Below are 23,332 nucleotides of genomic sequence, written 5' to 3' on the forward strand. Positions count from 1 at the left end.
CAATATAAGTGTTATAACGTTTGTACATACAGTGTTGTATTTACCTAAGTTAAGTTTAATGAAGCATCAGATGAAGATAAAATATGTCACTCATGCACTGATTTGAATCGCCTGTTAGTTACATATCAAACAATCTATACACAATAACATTATGTCAGCATGGTCTTCGTCCGAGAGCAAAACCATGTTGTTCATCGAAACATCGAACATAGAAAATCTATAAGAATACATTTAAAGTGTGTGTAAAGCAAACGCATTTTCTCCGTTTAGTAGAAAAACACAAGCTGTAATGATATGAAAAGCCTCAACGCACTTTTTCAGTGGTTTACCTGTTCAATTGTAACAGCATCTGCATCTGCTCCTACTCTTACTGTCCCAAAAATGACCTTGATGCAACAACCTCTGCCACTTTATTTAAAATTCTTTCAGGTGAGGAAATGAAATAAAGAGGGAGAGAGAAAGCAGGAGTGTAGTTAAAGCAGCCCTGTGTTTGTGCACAGCATGTTCTTATTAAACCAAAACCATGAAAATGTTGCTTCTCTAGATGATTGTTGAACATGAGATTTGAGACTATGGAATGAGTTGCCACTGTATCGGCGCAGTCTTTCAAATAGTAGATTAAGACATTTAGTTAGGTGTGGGTTTTACTACAATCTGTTTTTATCTTTTTATATCTGTGAGTGTTGTATTTGCTGTGTATCATATATATATATATGTATATATATATATATATATATATATATATATTATACCTTACTTTTTTTTTTACCGTGAAGCACTGTGAAAAGTGCTATATAAATAAACTTGACTTAGTTACTTTGATACATGTATATTCTGTACAAAATTCAGATTTTTCTACAAGGTGGTTAGAAACACAATTTCCTGTGTCGGACAAACTTAAAAGAGTAATATTTTTTGAATCGCTTTACAAGCACTTTAATTAATGTCATTTCATGCAAAAGACTTGATTTAACCAGTACATTTCACAATGTACAGAAAATAATAGAATTGATACAAACAACGGTCCAATGCAATAGAAATGAGGTGCTGAACATCGTTTTACATACAGAAATACATGTTGTTTTATTTGTCCTTGGCATCGTGTTTGTGTCAGATACATACAGTCGATTAAGGGAAGAGACGGAACATTGACTTCATTGTCTACAAATGTGACTCTGACAACCATGAGAATGCAAAACTGGAAATCTGGCAACACGTGGTTATTAGCGAGAAACTACCATCAATAAATCTGAATCCTACAGGTCGACCAAACTTTCTCAGCTGCCCTTACCAGTTGTTATAAATTTAGCAGCATTTACAGAGAGTTTGAATGTGCTGTGAAAGTGGACATGATTGACAGGTACAAACAGTCATGACGTCAGACCACACTCCAGTATCTACAAGTAAGTGTGTTTTTTTCTCTCTTTCTATGGCACGGTGACCATGTTGAAGCTGTCAGTGTGGATTTCTGGTATGGTCCGCTCGGGTCTCAGACACACTGCCAACCTCTGTGGAGAATCACACGGTCATGAATGCAACACATATTCAAAGGGATATTCAATTCAATTCAAACTTTATGTTTTACACACTAATCCCTCCCTCTCTGACCTGCTTGAGTGATCCAGGAGTCCACACCAGCTTGTAGACCATGTAGATGGGGATCCACATGAAGGACGACAAACCAACGATGTATCCCACTATCATGCTCCAGTCTGGGTACTTGTAATCAAACAGTGTGAGGGGCTGCGCCTTCATCAGGGAGCTCACTATGATGTACTGAGAACAGTTGGGATACATGTGGGACACTATTATGAAATATATGACGGACAGAAGTCAGGAGGTAATCATTCAAAATGTCAACTGGAGCACAACAAGGAAGATGAATGCAAATAAGAGCCTTGGATATTAGGATGAATGTAGAGGACGGAAATTGACATTTGGCCTAGTGTTTTGCGATATTAGTGCAAAAGGGAAAGACTTTTCATGTCTTAGATTTATGAGGGTCAGGACTTTGTCGTTTGGTACACCTTTAAAGGACACAAGGAAGGTCCAGTGGTTTGGTCTTTCATTTATATCTTAGTCCAAATGTAGAGGATTTCAATAGATTACATTTATTTAGTAGTGTGTGTGAAAGGAACCCACGTTTGGATAATCAAACACAGAGCTTTGAGGACCTTAAACATTTCGCCAAAATGCCCACATTTGTACATCAGCACATGTAGCATAAAATCAAAGTAAACAAATAACATCAAAGTTTGACAGATTTGTCCCAAATAAAAAAGTGTTTTTGTCATTATTGATCATAAGGTCAATATTGATGTAAAAATGGGATTACCTCTCTGCCAGACAGCATGTCCATGTGGGGCCCTATATACACGCTGACAATATGGGTCCCAAGAGGGTTTGTATGTGGTTTCCATGGTGGTTCCACCTGTGTTTGCCCCATGTTACTGAAAGCCCATGTCCACTTAGTACCCAGGTAGCCTGGAAATGGTATTAAGTGGGCATGGACTTGAAGTGGACAGATAAGCCAACATGGAAACAATGGACAAACCCAAATAAATGATACGAATAATATACATTTCTAATAATTTACTCTGAAGCCCACCTGTAATACCGCCAAGGCTCAGCAGTGGGTTGCGCCCCACACTTTGTCAACATTGTAAATATTAACCGTAAATGTAACCTTAAAGATGACCCATATTTAGGTTTCAGTTGGAGGTGAGGTTGCTTCTTTCTTACCGCCAGGAATGCTGGACTGATGGCGACCCAGCACACCCTCCAGTATAAACCTGGAGCTTTTCCCAACATGGCCTGAACGTCACTGCTAAATCGTTTGATGCCTGAAAACAGCAAAAGTACAATAAGACAGGATTTTGCAAATGTATTTGATTCTGCTGCTAATAATCTCTTGTTTACCGTAGAACCATGAAACCGCAATGGCCTCGAGAAAACCCACAGCGATGATAGAGCATCCAACTCCAAACTCCTCCAGAAGCTGCACCACGTACGCACCACCCTGTGAAGAAAGTGTCACCCTGATGTATAACATGATCGCTCATCACCCGCTTTTCTTCCATTTTGTTTAACAGGCTACATTTTTCACTGTTTTCAGATTTCATATACATTTTTTTTTGAGTAAAAGTGGCTCGACTTACATGTGTAAGGGTGCCCAGAGAGCCCAGAAAGCAGACAACTACCAAGCCCAGCACAAAGAGTTCACGTCTCTGCGATAACTGGTCGGGATATTCATCCAACACAGCGGTGATGATCGCCTCCAGACCACCAAACTGGGAACACACAGACAGTGATTAGGAAATCAAGCTGGATTTTTATTAACTGCATGATACATCATAAGATATTTACATCTTCCATTAAAGGTAGTGGGTAAAATTTAGCAACATTTACAGGTGAAGTTCCATGTTGCAGCTAATTATCCCTCACCTTTAACCTTTCACCTTTCACCTTGCACAAGTGTGGGACAAAACCTATGTAGCCTTCAAAAGATGTTTAGTTTGTCCATTTGTAAAATATATGGTCTAAAATGCTAAAAAGCTGACCTGACTTCCGATATTAATATAAACGGCTAATTTTGGCTTCTATTTCTATTTTCAACTACATCTTACACACTGGACCTTTAAATTGATTGCTTGCTTTAAGCCCTACAGATTAACAAAGAAATTTAAATTTAAAGATTACAGAACATTATTTAACCCAAATCTAATCTGATATACATGTGACTGTTAAGGCGTAAAATAATAAAATGTAAATATCATGTCATCTGCATCACATAACGTGACCCTGTGGTTGTCACATGTTCATGTCACAGCACGTACAGTGCTGTCCAGTCCCAGTGTGATCATCATGACGAAGAAGATGATTGCAAAGAAGGTGGAGCCCATCATGTTCGCGATGGCTTCTGGGTAAGTGATGAACAGTAAACTTGGTCCTGTGAAGCAGGAACACACGAGGGTCAGTGTGTGATTTAACTTAAATGGGTTTTTTCCTTATGATGATCAACATTTTAATGATATTTTTTTTCCCTTGCTGACCTTTATCCTTAGCTACGTCCTCAACCTCCACCTGCCTCATCTCTGCCATGTAGCCGAGCACTGTGAAGATGACGAACCCTGACATGAAGCTCGTCAGACAGTTCACCAAACTTGTCACGATGGCGTCACTGTTGGAGAAAAAATAACACTTGTTAAGGGACATGAAACATATCATTGCACAACAGTGTGAGGACCTTATTAAAACCATACCATTTATTATATTATCACTCACTCACTCACTCACTTTCTACCACTTTATCCTCCACATGAGGGTCACAGGGTTGCTGGTGCCAATCCCAGCTGACCCAGGACAGGTCACCAGTCCATCACAGGGCCACATATAGATACAAACAACCATTCACTCTCACACCTACAGTCGATTTAGAGTGACCAATTTGCCTAATCCCCAAATCTGCATGTTTTTGGACTGTGGGAGGAAACTGGTGAACCCAGAGAAAACCCAAGCACACACGGGGTGAACATTCAAACTCAATGCAGAAAGACCCTTGTTCCGACCGGGTTGCGAATTTTACAAATGTGGGTTGAGTGATGAAAATGTACATAGTAGCAAAAAACTAATTGGCCACGCCTCTGAAACTACAGCCTCACTTGATCAAACAATAATCGGCAAAGAACACATGGATCATTTTAATACATACAAAAAGCATCATGGAGCAAAGCACTAAAGCCAATAGGAAGTCAGCCATTTGAACCACCACCAGTGTGACTGAGGTCTGCATTGTAAAGCCATTCTCAGCTTTGTGTTGACCCTTTTGAACAAGGTTTAAAAGGCTTGGGTTCCTTTATGAACTCTCGTGCGCTTTGTTATCACTCTGTGACATGGAGATACTCATGACTAGCAACCATAGACTCCCTGTAACAACACTAACGAGGCTGAATAATGTGCTTTTATAACATTCACCACGGAGGTTTTTGTTCATGAGCAGCGTTACTGAAAAAAGCAACACACATATTTGGATTCAATGTAGTAGGGATGGAGTTTATAAGGAATACATTATTATATGTTGTTGGTGTACAGAATATAGAGGAAGATACAAATAAAAAAAAGGATAATTCTAACATTGCATGATAGGAAATTTAATTTTTTAACAGTGTTTGTGCTTTCTCGTCAAACAAAAACTTTCTTTGAAGTCTTGAATAATTTCCTAATTTTTAGCCTCATTTTCTCATGGATAATTTTACGCTACTATCTTTTATTTTCATGGATTAGTGTCTGATAGATTAATTGATCTTACCGATAGCAGTTATTTGTGAAAGGGTTGTAGCTGGACAGAGCCAGGAGGACTCCGAAGCCCGGACCCAGAGAGAAGAATATCTGAGCAGCAGCATCGACCCACACCTGAAAAACACAGAAAGCTACAGAGTAAAGACTCTGTCAGGGACAGAAACTGTGCAACTTCACAGATCCAGTGTGTAAGAAATAGTGACTTCTAGTGGTCAGACTACAGATCCTTTCCCAAGAGCGCCAGGGAACTACGTTTGCTTTTAGGGTGACCAGGGTGTCCCACACATCCCACATATTGAGACAATGTCCCACATTATATTGGGCTCCATGATGCTTTGGATCAGTATTCATCTGATCCAATGGCTGTGTTTAAAAAGGAGTCGCAAATAATGAGACACATTTTTGAAAAAGAATGTGAAAAGAGAAAATACTTCTAACTGGGTGAAGCTGTACACAGCCCTCATACAAAAACTGCAGTCATAATTACAAATAATGATTTAGTTATTTATCTCTTATAGGTTGTTATACTTGAAATTTTTTTTATTTTAGTTTTTCTGAAAAATTGCCTTTGAATGTTTGTATATTTTATAATCCATAGCTACAGTCTATCCTGTGTTTTTTTTAAGCTAAATAGACATTGTCTATCAACATTTTACACGACTTCTCAGCACAGATCTCACCACATTGTCCCACAATAAAGATGTCTTTGTCCCTCATTTACTGTTTGGATCTGGTTACCTGAGATTCATTTGCAAACCAGAAAGAATGTGGAGTAAATATTTACTTCAAAATTCAAAATGCAAGCTCAGGCTGGTTTGTCTGTTCAGGCAGCTGTAGGAACATGGCAGTGCAAGATAGTGGTCTCCATAAAACATGGTCCTTGCCTATATCACACACCATACATACATCTTACTCGAAGGCTATGAAAAACAAACACTTAACATTTCAAAGTGATAACACACGTGTGCACATGCTTTATTTATAGGGAGAATATTCAATTTCTGCCCCAAAAAAACCCCAGTGGACCTTTATATATCTCTTTGTAACAACACAGAAATATACATGTTTTAAATTTTCTTTTTTCTGTGATTTAACATCATCCTTTTCCTATATTTTTCTTTTACTATTGCTCTGAACACTTGAGCCTTATTTAGCAAACAGCACTAGTTGCTGCACAGCTGTACACAGGGAGATCTGAAGAGCACCTCGCACTTGGCATGAAAAAGAAGGGGACAACGCTGGTTTATTGGTGTGTGTGTGTGTGTGTGTGTGTGTGTGTGTGTGTGAGACAGAAAGGTGGTGGTGGGGTGGGGTGGTTCTTTGTTAATGGGCAGCAAATCTAAACCAATTATGCATCTTATTATGCCGCTCTGTGGCTTATTTATGCATCTCATTTCATCTCATCCATATTCCTTTCAAACTTGAGCACTCGCAGTGTTCAACAAACACGGAGACAATGTGGACGTTTCATTTACCGAAATCTTCACACATATATACATATATATATATATATATATATATATAGATATACATACACATGTAGGTCAATTCTGAAGGGACTAGTGGAGAAGAAATTGATAAAGGTAAATTAAACTAAGACATGTTGGTCATTAGAATTAGATTGACCCATATTATTCAATTAACCAACTGTAAATCCATAACTCTGTGACAGATAAGGTTTTAGAGAAGAGATAATATATAGTAATATTATTTATCTTTATATCTGTGGGATAAGGTACATGAAAAAGCAGAATTTGCACTGATAAAGTTTATCACTTTTACTTGGAGCTTATTTATACAGTTATGTCTGTGTATATGAATTTTCTCAATTAAGCTTCTAAGCATTTTTTGTTTGTTATGTCTTCTTTCCCTTTACTTTGAAGGAACATTGAAGGTCTGTGAATTATTTCATATTACAAATGAGTGAATATAGCATTCTGTACTGACCAACCAAACAGGTCTAACTCACTCTGGTGTCCAGCAGTTTGTCCCATTGTGGTTTCAGGTAGAAGACCACGCCTCTCCAGGCTCCTGGCAGAGTGGCACCACGGATCAGGAGGATGAAAAGCACAATGTAGGGTAAGGTCGCAGTCACCCACACCACCTGGTGTATGAAGAAAAAAAAGAAAAGAAAGTCAATCAGGAATAGATGATAGATACGACTGAAGTAAACCAGGTTGTCAAGCAGCTGTTATTGTTCACCTTCCCTGATGTCTTCACTCCCTTCCACAGGCTGAAGTACACGATAGTGAAGATGAGAAAAAGGCAGAGCATCAGCTGCCAGCGGACACCGCCAACATCTCTCAGCCCTGATGACTTGTGGATCTCAAGAACATTCCTCCTGTTCATAAAACATGAAACATCAGAACTTCAGAAGACAAAGTAACATTTCTAACGGAGAAAACATCTAATTGAGTTTAACTGTAAAGCTATTTATATATGTTACTCACACTTACATGCACTTACGTGTAAAACTCCTCTGCCGGAGACCTGGAGGAATTTGTCCAGGTGACGTTGTCCATACCAAAATAGTTGGTACAGTCCGGGGTGTTCCACACATTATCGCAGTTGGTCCAGGGCAAGATGCTGGAGAAAGAGGAGTAGAAGTAGAAGAGCGCCCAGGCGATGATGGTGTTGTAGTAGAAAGACACATACAGAGCGATGATACAAATGGCATATCCTATACCTGCAACAGAAAAGAGAGAGTCACTGTAATCATTTAAAGTAATAAAAAATGGGTTAGGGTTAATGATAATTATAAAATTCTATAGCACTTTTAACAGAAAAAACAGGAATAAATCTCTGACAGAACCAAACTCAAATATATGCAAGCGTCTGCCTCAACAGGTTGGGGTGAGAGGAAATAAGGGAAAGGAGGAGGAGGGGGGAGAGCGGGAGTAACAAGGAGAGATGAGAGATGGATCCTTGGACTATGTGACAAAGTGTGAGCTGTTGGTGATGTGCAGAACTCCATTTTTATAGCTTTGTCAATGTGAGATGTTGTGTCGCTTTTCTCAAGTTTATTTTTATTTATTTATTTACTTACAATTGGATTGGATGACAAATCAATCTCTCAACAATCAAAAAAATACAACAAATATGTTTAAATAAAATAAAATATGAGGAAAGGGAGATAACAAGAGAAGGAGGGAGCATAAACCAACAGCATAGAACAAAACAAAACAGTAAAACACAAACAACAAGAACAAAACAATACAACAATAAAATAGGTCACCTAGAACCAAAAAGGTAAAAAATGGCTCAAGGAAAGATGGGCCACAAAAAACAGGGAGTGGGGGACAGAAAGAGGACAGGACAGCACAGCACAGCACAGGTTGAGGCCTTACCTTTGAAAATAGGACAGATGTGCTTCCATATAGAAATGGCTCCAGTTCTGTGGAACTGCCCCAGAGCCAGCTCCATGTAGAAGAGCGGCACGCCACCAAAGATGGCCATCAGAATGTACGGAATAAGGAAAGCACCTGCGTAGAGATGCATCGGTTACATACAATCTCATATGTGCAAGAGTGAGGACTTCTGAATTAAAGAGTGGAAATTTGAAAGTGAGCATCATCACCTGTTGATCAATTTCTACCACTATTTTTTGCTTACATGATATTTACATTTTTCTTATTTTATTATATTTTTTTAGATCATTTTTAAGAGACCAAAAACAAAACTGACTCAGTTCTGCAAAAATGACTCAACATTCTTTATATATACAGTAAATAAAAGTATATACAACCATCTAGTTATCTTTTAATCCTTATTCTTTTTTTCCCTGTCAGTGTTTTTACAGGGTTATTATATAATTTCAATCCCCTTTTTTGTCTTTGAAATCTTCTCTAATATATTCTAAAAAACATTGTTTAACACAGTTAAAGGAAAATATAGACGCGAATGAGAAATGTGTAAAAACTTTTTAGTGATATGTGGAGGTTTCAGTTGCGCACTTCAGCACCATGGACAGCTACCGAAAGAACCTTATTTAAAAAATAATTTTATGAGTAAATTCAAAGCAGACCTTCTGATATTTGACCGATTTGAAGACTCTTAAAGAAAATGTTTTCGGATTTTCTTAATTTATAAAGTTACATCTAAATTAAGCGCGAGTTTAAACTAGGTACTTACCGCCGCCGTTTTGGTAACATATGTACGGAAATCTCCAAACGTTCCCCAGATCCACTGCAAAACCAACAACAGACAAGAGAAAATCCATCTTTTTGGTCCATTTGTCCCTGGACTCAGTCTGCGTGAGGACGTGCACCGGTAGAGCGTTGTTGGAGCTGTAGCCCGGATTGGGGGAGCCGTGCTGGGTCAGACTGCCGGCCATGACCGCTGAGTCCCGCTGGAGCATCGGACTGAAAAAAAAAAGTCAGTGAGAGGAGAAGATCCTCACAGGAGGACGATGTCTCTCTGTCTCTCTGTGGTGATGACATCGCTGAGGGGGAGGAGTTGGTGGAAGAGAATCACACGCAGAACCTGAAGCTGGACCAGGCCCAGCGACACGAGGGGCCATGCAGGGGTCAGAACCGCTTAGATGTATTTGTTGCCTCACCTCTCAAAAACATCTTAACCAGAGGAGAAGAAAGTCAAGGCCCTGCAGTGGAGATATAGTCACATATAAATTACTGAGAATAAATTCCTAATAATATGAGAATAAAGTCGTAATTATTATCCAAGCAACATCTCAGATGATCAGATGTGAGGAACAAGGAGCATTTTGTGAAGTTATGTTTTGGTTTGGGCTTCACAAATAAGGAAATACATCATCTTTAACGTTTACTATTTTTCTGGAGGAGGAAATGGCTGGTAGTGGTCAATAATAATAATACATTTAATTAAAGAATGATAAAATAAATCTCATAATATTGCGATTTTATTCTTGTAATATTACTTTTTTTCTCTTTTTGGTCACTCTTTAACAGGAAATCTACCTTCTGAGATATAGATTTTGTTGAAGAAACAGTGAGGTACATAGCATTGCTATATGAATACTGACCAACATTCAAGTCTACTGTTCTTCATACTTAAATAACCATCAATATTCATGGCCTAGATGAAAGAATAAAACAGTGTTAGTTGATGAACAGGTACATGATGAAGAAATAAAATGTCACACTGGTCTCAGGCCACGGCCTGGTACAAACTGCCACAAGTTTGGCACAGCAGGTTATAAATAGCACCTTGGATCATCTTGACTTCCTGTTTCTACAGTTAATAAAGTTTGGTGAAGACTGCAGAAGAGAATCACAGCAGCTAAACTGCACTCATTAGGAAAACCTAATAGAAAGACTTTGTAATCAAATCCATGGCTTTTAGTGCATAGCATTTTGAAACGGCTGCTAACTGGATCTTCAGAGGGGAGCAGTGGTGCAGACACAAGAGCGGGAAGGGTGTATCAAACCAAGTTAATCTGGGAAATGGATATGACAGCGAGATGGGACAAGAGATATCCAGCACCATGATGAAACTGTCACTTAAAGCAGCCAAACTGTCTGGCCTGTTGTCACATGACCTTTATTTTCTGTTTGAAAGGTGGGAACTTCTACAGCGATTCACCACCTGTTTTCTCATTGTGTGAACTGTTGGGTTTCTCTTCTCTTCTCTCTATAAGATTGTAAATGTTTTTGCCTTACTATGTGCAGTGCCTTGAGATAATGTACGTTGTGATTTGGCACTATACAAATAAAAATGAAATAAAAAATGACATTAACAGACATAGAGCTACCTCTTGCCCAGGTCGTCATTGTGAATGAGAATTGTTTCTCAACTGACTTACCTGGTTAAATAAAGGTACAAAAAATAAAATAAACATAGCAACAAAAGGCTGTTGCATAAAAAAACAAAAAGACTAGTAAATGAACACAGAATATCAAGTTGGAGCGGTATATTACATTGATTTGAATATTCTGAGTCTAAAGTTTAAGGAGCTGCATCACTTCTTGCAGTCACTGAGTCCAGCTGGTGAATTAGTCTCTGTGCTAAGAGAGAGTGACACATTTTGTAATTTTAAGTTTTGTTCAGGAAAATTTTTTATTGTTCTCTCCCACTACACCAAAAATGGCTATTATGGGATCTGGCTGAATCACCATTTTGAAAATCGTCCGATAATGTTTTAAAAGTTGAGCTCCAATAAGTGTGCACATTGGGACGAATAAAGCCAGAATGAGTGTGCGAATGTGAAAGAGCATGGTGAGAGTCCACATCTGTCACATACTGGATCTATGTTCAGGAACGTTCTAGAGAGTCTTACCTTGGAGAAATTAAGGTGATGTAGCCATGTCGACTCAGATCACCACTGTTCCACTGTCAGAGCCACCCCACAACCGCCTTCCCATGCAGACGTTATAAATTCTAGTGATAAATAAGTAAAGTTAATGTACATAACAAAACAAATCAAAAAAACAAATATAAATCGAACGAAAGAAAAGAAAAAAAACATAAATCAAAGACACATACAAACATGATACAAACTTAAATCAACAGGTCAGCTTCATATACATGGTATCATGTTACATGATGTGTAATATTATGCAAAAAAATTTATCAAGAAAAGCTCCATGGCATGATGACAGAAATATCTGGATCAAAAAATGTCATAATGTAAATAATTTAAACGGGCAGATTCCTTCAGTTTCAGCATGTCTTCTCATTGCCACATCTGGTGCAGAGTAAACAAACCGCTGTAGGGAAAAGACTGTGGTTGCTCAGCTGAGGTGCAGTGGGGGGGCCCCCAGGGGCCAAAAGCATGACAACATAATAACAAACCATATAGCACTGGCCTTCTCTAACACACAAGCCTGTCAGAGTGCATTGGCACACACGGGCAGAAGAACATCAGACTGACAGGAGCGTCTATCACGAGCCCCAGTGCCTGATAGAGCACGTCGACTCGAATCACACACGGACATGTGCACGTGGTCAGACACAGAAACTCTGCTGACAGACCAACAGACATAGATATCACATACTCACTCACTCACTCACTCACTACTGCTGCTGCTGCTGCTGCTGCTGTTTCCAAATCACTGGTCAGTTTAACAGAAAAAGGAGTGATACTATGTGAAGTAGAGTGAAGAAAAACATCTTGTGGTGCAGGTGTGACATATGTTCAACATAGGTTTGAAAACCAAACACTTTTGCTGTGGAAAAGTTAAAAAAGCCTCTATTAGTACAGCTAACGAATGAATATATAATGAATATATGGACCAGGGGCCTGAAACTCAAAATGAGCTGTGTGCCAGTGAACTTCTAGGCTGGTCAAGAGAAGAAAGTTTGGGGAAAAGATTATCTATCCGTTTACTGATAAGAAATGAAAATCCTGATAATCCATCATGATGTTGCAAAAAGAAAGTATCTAGGATGATATTGCACACCATTTCAAAAGTGTTTGTTTTGATACATAGTTCACACAAAAAAAGTAATTTGTCGGAAAGATATTTTGAAACTGACTAACTGTTAGAGGTGGGAATCACCAGAGACAGCACAACATGATATTATCACAGTATTAAATTCACGATACGATATTATTTGCGTATTTGCAATCATAATATTTTGCGATAAACTCACACAACAGCTCTAGTGAGAGTGAGCATCTAGTGGACTGAAATGTGAATAGATTTCTTTTATTCTAATCCACAAAAATGTCCTGTTTATTTATTAGTAACATCAGTTAAAAAACGATATTATGCAAAAAAAGTCAATGTCTCAAAAGCGAGATATAATATTGCCTCACAAAATATCGCAATATTTCACTCTATCGATTCCCAGTCTGACAATAAAGGACAATAATAAAAGCAGATTAAATCAAGAAATCAAAAGCATTTAGCAGAAGAAACATAAAAGCTTTAAAAGCTTAATTACAGTTATTTTATGTCACTTCCAATTACACTTTTAGCATTAAATGGAAACAAAGTGATTAGACATAAAAAACATAAAAAGCACATGTACAGTACAATATTTATAATAAAATGAAGGTGCAGATTGTGTGTATATAATAATACAATGCATATCGTTCATGAATGGGATCAGAATCTCGTCTTATTGATAAAACGTGAGGCAGAGGAGATGGAAATGTTCTTGTGGCTTGAGTCCAGATGAACCACAAACCTCTTTATCACTTCAAATAATCATGTTTCTTTTAATGCTGAATGTTGTGTCTCTGCCGCAGATAAAGTCTCACGGACAAAATCGAGAGACACACGTCATGTCGATTTGCTTTCAACACATAAGCAACGTGAAGCTGGTGATGTTCTCTGCTGCTTACTCGAGCAGAAGTCCTGGTGTGGCGTTTGACATGACATGCTATTACCTCATATTATCTAAAGCCTTTGTGAAGAGTGAGTCATGGCAATGAGGGGGAATCCTGGCTTCAAAAGAGCAACTGTGGGACAAATACAGGCAGGAAAAAAAATGGCATGGGACTAAAGCACAGCCATTACACTGAAGCCGAGAGTGTCTCCTCCTCTCAGACACTCACATTATCATATTATGTATATTATATATGTTGTTATACAAGTGGTGACACAACTGATTGTCTCAACAGGCCAGTGACTGTTGTTTGTTTTGGTTTCTAATATGTAAAAAAAACAATGAGATTACAGAGATCATGTGTTCACATGTCGATTCACTGAAGGAACCTGAGGATGTTTGTCAGTGCTGAAGCTTTGTGAAGCTGTGCTCCTCTCACTCTGTCATCTTGTGTTATCACTCCAACATCTCACCACCTGATCTACCTGACAGCTCCGTCCTCCGGGGCAGCAGAGCTGCACTTAACGCTCCCAAAGACTGTGATGAAGCGAAGCCCACGCCGACTTCCTGCAGCTCATTGTCTGACTTCTCCCTGAACAGGAGCACACGCACAAAAACGGATGTTGTAATGGAACAAAGTACAGATACTTTGTTACTCTACTAAGGTACAACATTGGTTTATCTGTACTTCACTTTGTTATTTATATTTCTCATAACTACATTTCCTCTAACTATCTTTGTTACTCATTACTACCAAATAAAATCAGAAGAAGAAGAGTTGGTAAAGGTCTGTATTTATATAGAGCCTTTCTAGTCTCGATGATCTGCTTTAAACTACAGCAAGTGTCTTGCTCAAGGACACATACAGACTAGAAAGGGCAGGAATTTAACCCACAACCTTCCTGTAGAAAGGCTACTCACCCTGCCACTGATCTACCATGGCTAAAACTCAAGTACAGCAAATGTCATATACTTTAAGACTTTTACTTAAGTAATATTATAAAAAAAGTGACTTCAACTTCTACCAAAGACATTTCTGGTAAAGATACTTGTACTCAATTATCACTTCTAGATACTTTATACAACACATGTGTGGAACTGTATTTCAATGAAACCTGAAAGTTTATAATCATGTACAGGGCGGCAAAGATGACACCGACGCCATCTTCTGGACAGAGGGAATTACAGCTGCATGACAGCATTACATGTTTACTGTAGATTTGTTTTATATACTTTTATATAGACGTAGCTACAAATCAAAGGTTGAGTGTAAAAGTGAACACTCTTTCACAACTCACTCGCTCTGATGTTTCCTTCGGGTTTATGTTGTTGTGAGTTTCCACTTCACAATTACTGGTTTGTCCATTCAGGCTGTTGTAGAAACATGGAGGTGGAATATGGCAGTCTGTGTAAAGCGAAACAGTACACAAAAAAGACTTATTTAAAAAGAAATTAAACACATATACAAACATATTTATGAGTAGAATACACACAACATTTTTGTTTTCCTTTCCAGCACTAGTGATTTTAAATAATGTTTTCCCGAATATATCAGGCAACCAGTTTAATGACTTTGTTTTTTAAATATTAGAACAGATGTGCCAATGTGCACTAAATGAGCAAATCTTCAACTACCAAATAAAACCAAATGACTTAAGCTCAACACTATTTAGATATCTAAAGGAATCTAGATCTATTTTTTAATATGTTAAAAAGTTTTGGGGGATTTTCACACACTTCTGGGGACTCCAAGCAGCTGCTTTGTTGAACTTGCCAAATTTATAATAACATCAACAAAAAAATAACAAGCGTTCCTGCGCTGCCACCCCACATCTGTGGAATGCCCTTCCGGAAACCTCAAGCAGGGCTTTTGATTATGTTATGAATGTGATTTTTAACCCTGTAGCACTTCGAGATTTATATAATATAAAGTGCATTATAAATGAAATGTACAATTATTATCATTATTACTATTATTATTCCTTAGGCCAGCTGTTTCAAGTTATGAGTTATTTCTGTATTTTTCTTCTGTGTAAATTCATTTTGCATAAATACATTTATATTGTGAACTATTTGTCGTTTCATATCAAAACAAACGCTTTATTGTCAAATTACGTGAAATATCATGATAAATATTATTACTTCGACACTTGTTAGAGGCCCCCAGGTCATTTGAGTTTGACCCCTGCCACACAGCTTTATGTCTTTAACAGTCTTCCCTCATGTTGGCCACAAGATGGCGCGATGACAAAACATTTCCATTGTCAGAGAAAATGACAAACACGAACTCCGGTCTCCGCGTATCCTGTGTGACTGTTTGTTTTAAGCTCAGCAACACAAAGGGTTTGTTCATTCATCTATGCTACACTGATTTTTATTTTTTTACACAATGTGTAAACAGGCTGTTATTCTTCAGAGATGATGAACGCTCATGAGATATTACATTAGTGATTGCAAATCGTATGACGCGTGGCCATGGAACAGACGGAGTGAAGCTCAGTGTGTCTTTAAGAGGCGTGCGTAAAGAGGAGGTGTAGTCTAGTGGAGTCGTGCGCCTCGTCTCTCACAGCTGATGGGAGGAGAGCTCACTGTGCTGCTTACAGGCAGGAGACAGGATCCATGGCAACAATCATGGCAGGTGGGAACAGTGTGTCCGTGTCTTTCTAAATGCCGTTTATGCTGTTGCATCATAGTAAAGTGCAAACATAACAAGTTCAGTTGTGTTTCTATAACAAGTGTTTCGGTGGTGTGTTGTTTTTCTGTGGACTGTGTTGTGTTTCAGAGGCAGAGACTCGTCAGAAGCTGCTGCGCACCGTCAAGAAGGAGGTGGGTGTTTTTCAGCTCAGCAGTTATTCAGTTGGAAAACAAACACTTTGGTTTCAATGAACCAGTCCAGTGAGATCTCTCAGATATCTATCACAACCACCTGCATAAGAAAAACAACCAAATATTTATTAAATATACAAGAAAGTAATCTGATTATTAGTCATGTTCTTATAATATGCATTATGTTCTCATTGTTCTGTGTGAGTGTGTCAGTGTCAGTGATGCTGCTGCAGCTCAGTTATTCATCAGGTGGAGAAGCAGCATGAATGAAACACATTGTCTGTGTCAGTGTTTGTGTTTTAGAACAAACTGTATCTTACACTCTTGTCTTTCTGTGTCTGTGTGGACACATGTTGACACTAAACAGTTGAAATTTTGGCTTCTCCTCACAACTTCAAACGGATTTTTGGTCATAAGACTTGGTCTTAGGGTTGGGTTTGGAAGTTGAGACAAGGTTTAGGCTTAGGTCAGGTTTGGTTTAGTAAGGTTAAATGAGGGGGGCAGTCCTGGGGTTTGACCTTTTGCCTTCTCCTCCTGCTTTGGTTTGTTTATCATTATATTGTTAGTTTGTCTTTTTGTTTGCCTTTTCAACCTGGGTTTATTTATACACATATACATCTATATCTATCTATCTATCTATCTATCTATCTATCGAGAGAGAGAGATGACCATAAGTGGTATATATATATATATAATAAAAATAACAATGGCAATTTTCAAGCCCATAGATATTTTTTTCAGCAATCATATTGTAATGAAACTGGGACATAAGGGGGTGTGGTAAAACTGTATGCTGATTTCTTTTGGTTAAATAATTATGAAAAACTCAGCATGTTTAGGAGTTTAGATACAGACAAATCCACATGTAAATATCAAAACTCCAGATTATGCAATGACCTGTATGACTGAGAACCTTTAGACCTGTTGAGATGGTTACATGTCAACAAATATATGGTAAAGCATTATGGTCAGGGGTGGGTCATAATGCAATGTCATAAACAGCATTTTAACTGAATCATTTGTCGGCTGTTTCTTCTTAATGGGAGCAGAATATTTGTCAGACGGTTTGGGGATTGCCTTTTTAAAATGGCTGGTTATGCATGAGCACAAATGTGTTGTGAACAGCTGTCATGTCAAATGACTGTTTTAGATAATTATCGGTATCAGCAGATACAGTTTGTTGCAGTAACAGTTGAGTTCAGAGAGCTCTTCATACCTGTGAAGGATCTGTGTTATTGACATGATAGAAAAATTATGCTCAAATCAGATTTAAAACTCACAGTTCAGGGATCATCTGTGTGAAGGAAGAAGAAGAATGATGATGGGATGGGATATTGTTTGAAGTGATGTTTGTTTTTCTTCCTCACAAGTTCAGTTTTACTGCTGGCAAGAGTCACTGCTTGGAAATGCACCACAACCAGCAGCGCAGCGACATTAAATCAAATATGCAGTCAGTTCACGTAACATGTACGCACTTTTTATTCACTTTCATTGATTAACACATGCACAGTCAGTTCGGGAAGTCTACCTTGAGTATTTTAGCACTGATGCGAGTCTCCCTGTAATAACTCATCTCCACGTTCTGCATGAATGTAGTATTGTCCCTGAACAATTATTTAAGCAAAAGAGAGAGTCCCTGTAGCACCAATAGCACCAATAGCTCGCGTAGAAAATATTTTTGCATGTACAAGAGATACTATATGATCGTTGGATTCTTTTTTTCCTGCGTTCAACCTTCATGGGTTTAAGAAACACATACAAGTACAGTTGCTGTGTTTCATCCATTATTTCAGTACATTTCAAAAGATTATTTCATTGCTTAGTTTTTCCCTAAACGTTAAACCAAAAGAAATCAGCATGCATGAAAACATTTTACCACAAAAAGAACCTCATTCTCAATTTCCCTGTGTGTTTGAAGGCAAATGTGGTTCAAGGAGTTGAATGTGTGTATTTGTTTTCACATTTACTTAATATAAAATATAAAAAATTTGAAGGAAAATTGCTAAAAACCCATCTATGGGCTAGAATATTGCCATTGTGCCATTTTCTTCTCTTTTTCTTTTTACATAAATCAGGAACTAAAGGCAGATTGAAATGAACTTAAACATAATTAAGTAAAGTAGCAAAAAATAGTCTTCAATAAAACAAACTAGCAAAAAGTAAAAAAACACTAACCTTAAACACAGCAAACATGCAAACAATCAAGTGATCAAACAGCATGAAGAAAAAAAGACACCTGACACTAAATGAGCACCGACACACTAAATAGACTGGGGATAATCAAACACAGGTGAAACACATTAGGGCGGGGCAAACGATCAAAGGGAAAGACAGGGCAGGAAGTAAAACTTGACAAGGAAATACCACAAAATAAAACAGGAAACAACAAACTGAAAACCGGACACAAAGAACTAAAAACCCCAAGAAAATAGAACAAAGAGTCCAAACAGAATAATCCCAAAGAAAATCCAAAGCATAGTAAAGATTCAATTAAATCTTATTTGTATAGTAAAGCAGAAACATTTATAATATTATAGAGAGAAGAGAAACACAACAGTTCACACAGTGAGCAAACACTAGGCATCAGTAGAGAGAAAACACTCACTTTTAAGAGGAGGAAATCTCTGACAGAACCAGACTCAAAGATGTGCAGCCATCTGCCTCAACCGGTTGGGGTGAAAGGAATAATGGGGAGACGTGGAGGAGAGAAAGGGAGAGAGGGAGTTGAGGTACAGACATGTTTATAGTTCTACAATGTCAAGCAGTAGCATAGAGTGTTGAGGAAAAATATTATACTGATATCAATTTAAATCATAGCATAATAATAATGACCATACTACTACTGCTAATGATGATTATAATAATAGCCTCACAACTGGGAAGGGACTATAGTTACGGAAAACAACGTGCCTGATACCAAACTGAGTAGAGAGCCGTGCCGAGTCGTGCTTGAACTGTGTAGTGGAAAAGCGCTAATAGTATTCTGTGGGGAAAAATCAACAAGTAAAATCATAAGGTTTAGTCACACACCGAAAGAAAACAGTCCTACTTAATACTGAATTACTTATTAATGAATGCGTTTGGTAGCTTTTCTTCATATGATATTCAAATAGGAGCGGTGTATTAGACTGTCAGAAAACAACAGAAACTCTGGAAAACCTCTCTAACATAAGCAGACTCCTTCACTGTTGTTGACTTTGGTGACGCTCAAGTGAAGCACAAGAACAACGATTGTAGTTTCAGTGGCGCAGAGAGAGAACATTGCTCGTTCCTGTTTTCATGATCAGACCACTTTTATAACCTGAGACAACTTTCTTTATTAGTTTCATCTCTGATTGCCTCATAAATAACAAAGCTTTAATATCGGCAAACAATGACAAACATCACCGTCTGGATCTTGTGAAAAAGGAGGAATGCAGAGACTGTTTTACCCTCAGTGCTGTTTGCAACCTTATCAGCAGAGACCAGGCCCTTTTCATGACTAAACCTACTTCCTGTGCACAGATATGGCCTCACTGAGATTCATTCACAGTGGCTCTTTCAGTGTTTACCACAAATGCAGTCTAATGGACTCTGTCGATGAACCAAGAGCACAGTTCTTCAGTGTGACATCTCTCCGGATTGAATGAAAATCAACATTTAGCTAAAGAAAAGAGAAGTGGATGTTTTTGGATATATATGTGTATGTATAGATATATATGTGTATGTATATATATATATATCTATGTGTATATATATATATATATATATATATATATATATATATATATATATATATATATATATATATATATATATATATACATACACACACATACATATACATAAAGATGGTGATGTTTTACAGTTATTATTGTTATTACCAGGTTATAAGATATGGTGTCTCACGCTGTGTGTTGTCACCCTGCTTGTAATGTACTTGGATGAAGGCGATTATCTGCAGAGAGCAGGAGGTCTGTGGCAGCAGAATTACCTTCTGGTGCAAAATTGGTTTGAATTAAATCTCCTCTATTTTGCCTGAGCTTTACAGAACCCCTCTCTGTCTGCCTCCATCTGTCTGTTCATCTTGCTTTGATTGTGCTCCTCCCTCTGTCTTTTTTTGTACTGTTCATGCACTCAAATGCAAATAAACGTCTGTGTTTGCCTAAGGAGAGGGGCAGACTGCTAGAAAACACACACAGGGCCACACAGATCAGACAGTTTCCCTTCCTTCCTCACAGTGTTTGAGGCTTAGATAGGAGGTTATGCTCCGGGGGACTGTGCTTTTTAGTTTGCAGTAACATGTTGATCGTAAACTTGAACACAGTGATGGTTAAAGCTGAAGACAGCATGAATTCTCTTTGTTTACTTCAGAAACTGCGCTGAAAATGTGTGGTTTATCTGTGTCTAATGTGGTAACCGGCCGTGACATCACATATAAGAATCTGAACTCCCTTGAAATTTGTGATTTGACTGGTGCCAGATTGAGGTTATGCAATCAGAAATTCACAGACTTCACCTGCAGCCATTGGACAATGGACCAGCTGTCAACCCCCGCTGGTGTCTACTCATATGTGTCGTGCTATATCATCTATTTTCCTCTTAATGGCAACACAATTTACAAACACCAACAGCATGTTATTGAAGAAGACCTGAAACTTGCAACTGAGACCATTAACTCCTCAGGAAAATATTTATTAGCTTTATAAATCAAGAGAGATTTTAGGCTCATTCAGTGTCACTTCCTGGTGGGCATTTACTAGGCAGTCCGATTTAGGCAAATCGGACACTCTAAATTGACCGTAGGAGTGTGAGAGTGGATGGTTGTTTGTCTCTATATGTGTCCCTGTGATGGACTGGTGACCTGTCCAGTGTGTACCCCTCCTTTTGCCCTGTCAGCTGGGATTGGCACCAGCGACCTCCGTAATCCTTATGTGGAGGATAAAGCGGTAGATCTAAGAGACCTATGAGGTAAATTATTTTAATACGTCATTAATGTACAAGTATGTCTGCTTTTATCTGCCTTCTTTATTCAAGGCTAAACGTTAACAAAAGAGTCTCACCACAAGTTAAACCGCAAACCACAATTCCTCAGTGTTTCAGAGGGAGAGAGAGAGAGAGAGAGAGAGTACATTTGAACATCCACATTTCCATGAAAAGTGGCCGAGTTCAATCAGTGACGACGGTCATGTGACATAATCAAAAGGTCCAGAGCACTGAGGTTCAGGTTGCATTACTGATTTGTTTCCTTTCCTTTTTAATAGTATGTTCAATCTGCTCATACATTATTTAAGTATAATGCACGTACAAATTGTATTTGTGTGTGTGTGCATGGATTAATGAATTTTTATTTATTACTTTCCACTGTGTGCTCCCTTCGTTCAGCAGTGTCCACAGAGATGATGAATAATGAAGGGTGGAAGTTAATGGATGTGGCTTTTTCTCTTGCTCTTATTTCTTGCCTCTGCTGTTGCAAGATTTAATTGGAATTACTCTGAAGATCTTTTATCACTCTGCCTTGTGTCTTCAAGCTACAGCGGTTAAATTCATCAGGCATCGCTGCTGCAGCGGCAGCACAGGCGACTAAATGACTTGTTACATCACGCACGTTTCTAAATCCCCCCTGAAAATGCATGTTGCCGTGGCATTGATGGATGAAGATTTGAGCACAAACAATCTCTAATCAACACAAATGATGCGTCTATGAGGCTGCGAGGCCCTTTTGAAATGATAACAGCACAGTTTACCTGGATCCTGCCGCTGACGCAGTTAAGGAGCCGTGGATGTTTCGGTTTATTCCAGAGTTGATTGAGTGTTGTTGAAGCATCCTCTAAGGCAGAAGTCATCCACTGTGCAACACGTGCCATCTCCATGGAAACCTGCAGGTCATCTGTGCTTTGACACCTCACTGTATAAATTCTTCAGACGCCTGATCTGTAGCCCAAAATAGATGAAAATGGAGTCTTTAAAAACATAATGTGTGAGATTTCTTTCATCTAACGGTCTTAAAAATCCATAGAAATCCACATTTATGTACAACATAAATGACAGTTTAATTTTGGTCACCTTTTAATGACATCATCCACTTTATGGAGGGTTTATTTATTCAGGGGAGAACTTTGACTAAATGTGTTGAACGTCAGAACAGGCAACAACATATACAGCATTCACACACTCCACCCTCCTACATACACCTACGACTTTCCCGCTGTGGCGATGACAAGTGAAGCTTCCTCTAGAGTGTGGTCAAATATGTACTGTGTTGCATTTACTTTTCAATACTAAACGTGCGCTAGAACGCGATTAGACCTTGATCGTGATAAGAACGTGATGTTCCTATTACTGTAGCAGCCTCCGAATTAAAACCACTTGAAGCTCAGCTTCTCTGGGAGTCAATGGAGCAGCGGGCAGGTGTGTATGCTAGGCTTCTGCATGATGATTGGAGTAGATGTCTGAAATGCAGAACCAGTTTTTGATCGACAGCATTGCAGGAACAAATTTTGGAGCGACAGCTCAATGGACCGGAAGTAGTCACGGACTTGGAGTCGTCGTCTGTCTGGAACTCGTTTCCCAGTTGACATCCGACAAAATAATTGTAAGTATCTAACGTTCATAATCTGACAAAACATTAGATATTCACAATTATTTTGTTGGACGTCAACTGGGAAAACTTGGGGACAGCGACTCCAAGCCTGTGACGACTTCCGGTCCATTGAGCCGTCGCTCCAAAACTCAGTAGCACATCAGCAGGCAGCTTCCTAAGGCCGGCACACAAAAAAAAAAAATCACGGCACAAAGAATAAATTAGGGAGCACAAAGAACTAGTATATTTTCCAACAACAAAATACAATATTTTTGAATGATTAAACTGATATCTTAAAAAGTGTTTTAATGTTCTAATTCCATACTATTATAACATTTCAGTTTTACATAATCATCGCGTTTCCTTATTCTAGTTGTTTGTTTGTAGAATTTA

At 38.4% G+C, this 23,332-nt stretch overlaps 2 protein-coding genes across 7 annotated transcripts in view; one reads left to right on the forward strand and one right to left on the reverse strand.

Annotated features, from left to right (window-relative positions):
- Positions 1 to 911: 911 nt before the first annotated feature.
- Positions 912 to 23,332, reverse strand: part of slc6a4b (solute carrier family 6 member 4b) — a 33,875-nt gene continuing 11,454 nt past the window's right edge. For 3 of the 5 annotated variants that reach the window (XM_044026292.1, XM_044026290.1, XM_044026289.1), the window contains 17 exons: positions 22,104 to 22,290; positions 14,850 to 14,956; positions 14,037 to 14,143; positions 11,555 to 11,655; positions 9,430 to 9,659; positions 8,646 to 8,780; positions 7,765 to 7,984; positions 7,501 to 7,639; positions 7,268 to 7,402; positions 5,309 to 5,412; positions 4,053 to 4,180; positions 3,837 to 3,949; positions 3,159 to 3,290; positions 2,920 to 3,019; positions 2,743 to 2,843; positions 1,609 to 1,776; positions 912 to 1,508 (listed from right to left, as the gene is read on the reverse strand). In XM_044026292.1, the coding sequence (XP_043882227.1) occupies positions 1,428 to 1,508; positions 1,609 to 1,776; positions 2,743 to 2,843; positions 2,920 to 3,019; positions 3,159 to 3,290; positions 3,837 to 3,949; positions 4,053 to 4,180; positions 5,309 to 5,412; positions 7,268 to 7,402; positions 7,501 to 7,639; positions 7,765 to 7,984; positions 8,646 to 8,780; positions 9,430 to 9,655 (1,782 nt within the window). In that variant the 5' untranslated portion in view covers positions 9,656 to 9,659; positions 11,555 to 11,655; positions 14,037 to 14,143; positions 14,850 to 14,956; positions 22,104 to 22,290 and the 3' untranslated portion in view covers positions 912 to 1,427. Of the gene's footprint in view, positions 1,509 to 1,608; positions 1,777 to 2,742; positions 2,844 to 2,919; positions 3,020 to 3,158; positions 3,291 to 3,836; positions 3,950 to 4,052; positions 4,181 to 5,308; positions 5,413 to 7,267; positions 7,403 to 7,500; positions 7,640 to 7,764; positions 7,985 to 8,645; positions 8,781 to 9,429; positions 9,660 to 9,856; positions 9,887 to 11,554; positions 11,656 to 14,036; positions 14,144 to 14,849; positions 14,957 to 18,982; positions 19,013 to 22,103; positions 22,291 to 23,332 lie in introns of those variants that run through there. The other 2 variants (XM_044026291.1, XM_044026293.1) reach the window with 2 other exon arrangements.
- The window catches only part of sgsm1a (small G protein signaling modulator 1a), a 29,361-nt gene continuing 21,957 nt past the window's right edge, over positions 15,929 to 23,332 (forward strand). For both annotated transcript variants that reach the window (XM_044026286.1, XM_044026287.1), the window contains exons 1-2: positions 15,929 to 16,189; positions 16,334 to 16,377. In XM_044026286.1, coding sequence (XP_043882221.1) covers positions 16,171 to 16,189; positions 16,334 to 16,377 — 63 coding nt within the window. In that variant the 5' untranslated portion in view covers positions 15,929 to 16,170. The remainder of the gene's footprint in view (positions 16,190 to 16,333; positions 16,378 to 23,332) is intronic.

The sequence above is a fragment of the Solea senegalensis genome, linkage group LG5, assembly GCF_019176455.1.
Source record: "Solea senegalensis isolate Sse05_10M linkage group LG5, IFAPA_SoseM_1, whole genome shotgun sequence".
NCBI lineage: Eukaryota > Metazoa > Chordata > Actinopteri > Pleuronectiformes > Soleidae > Solea > Solea senegalensis.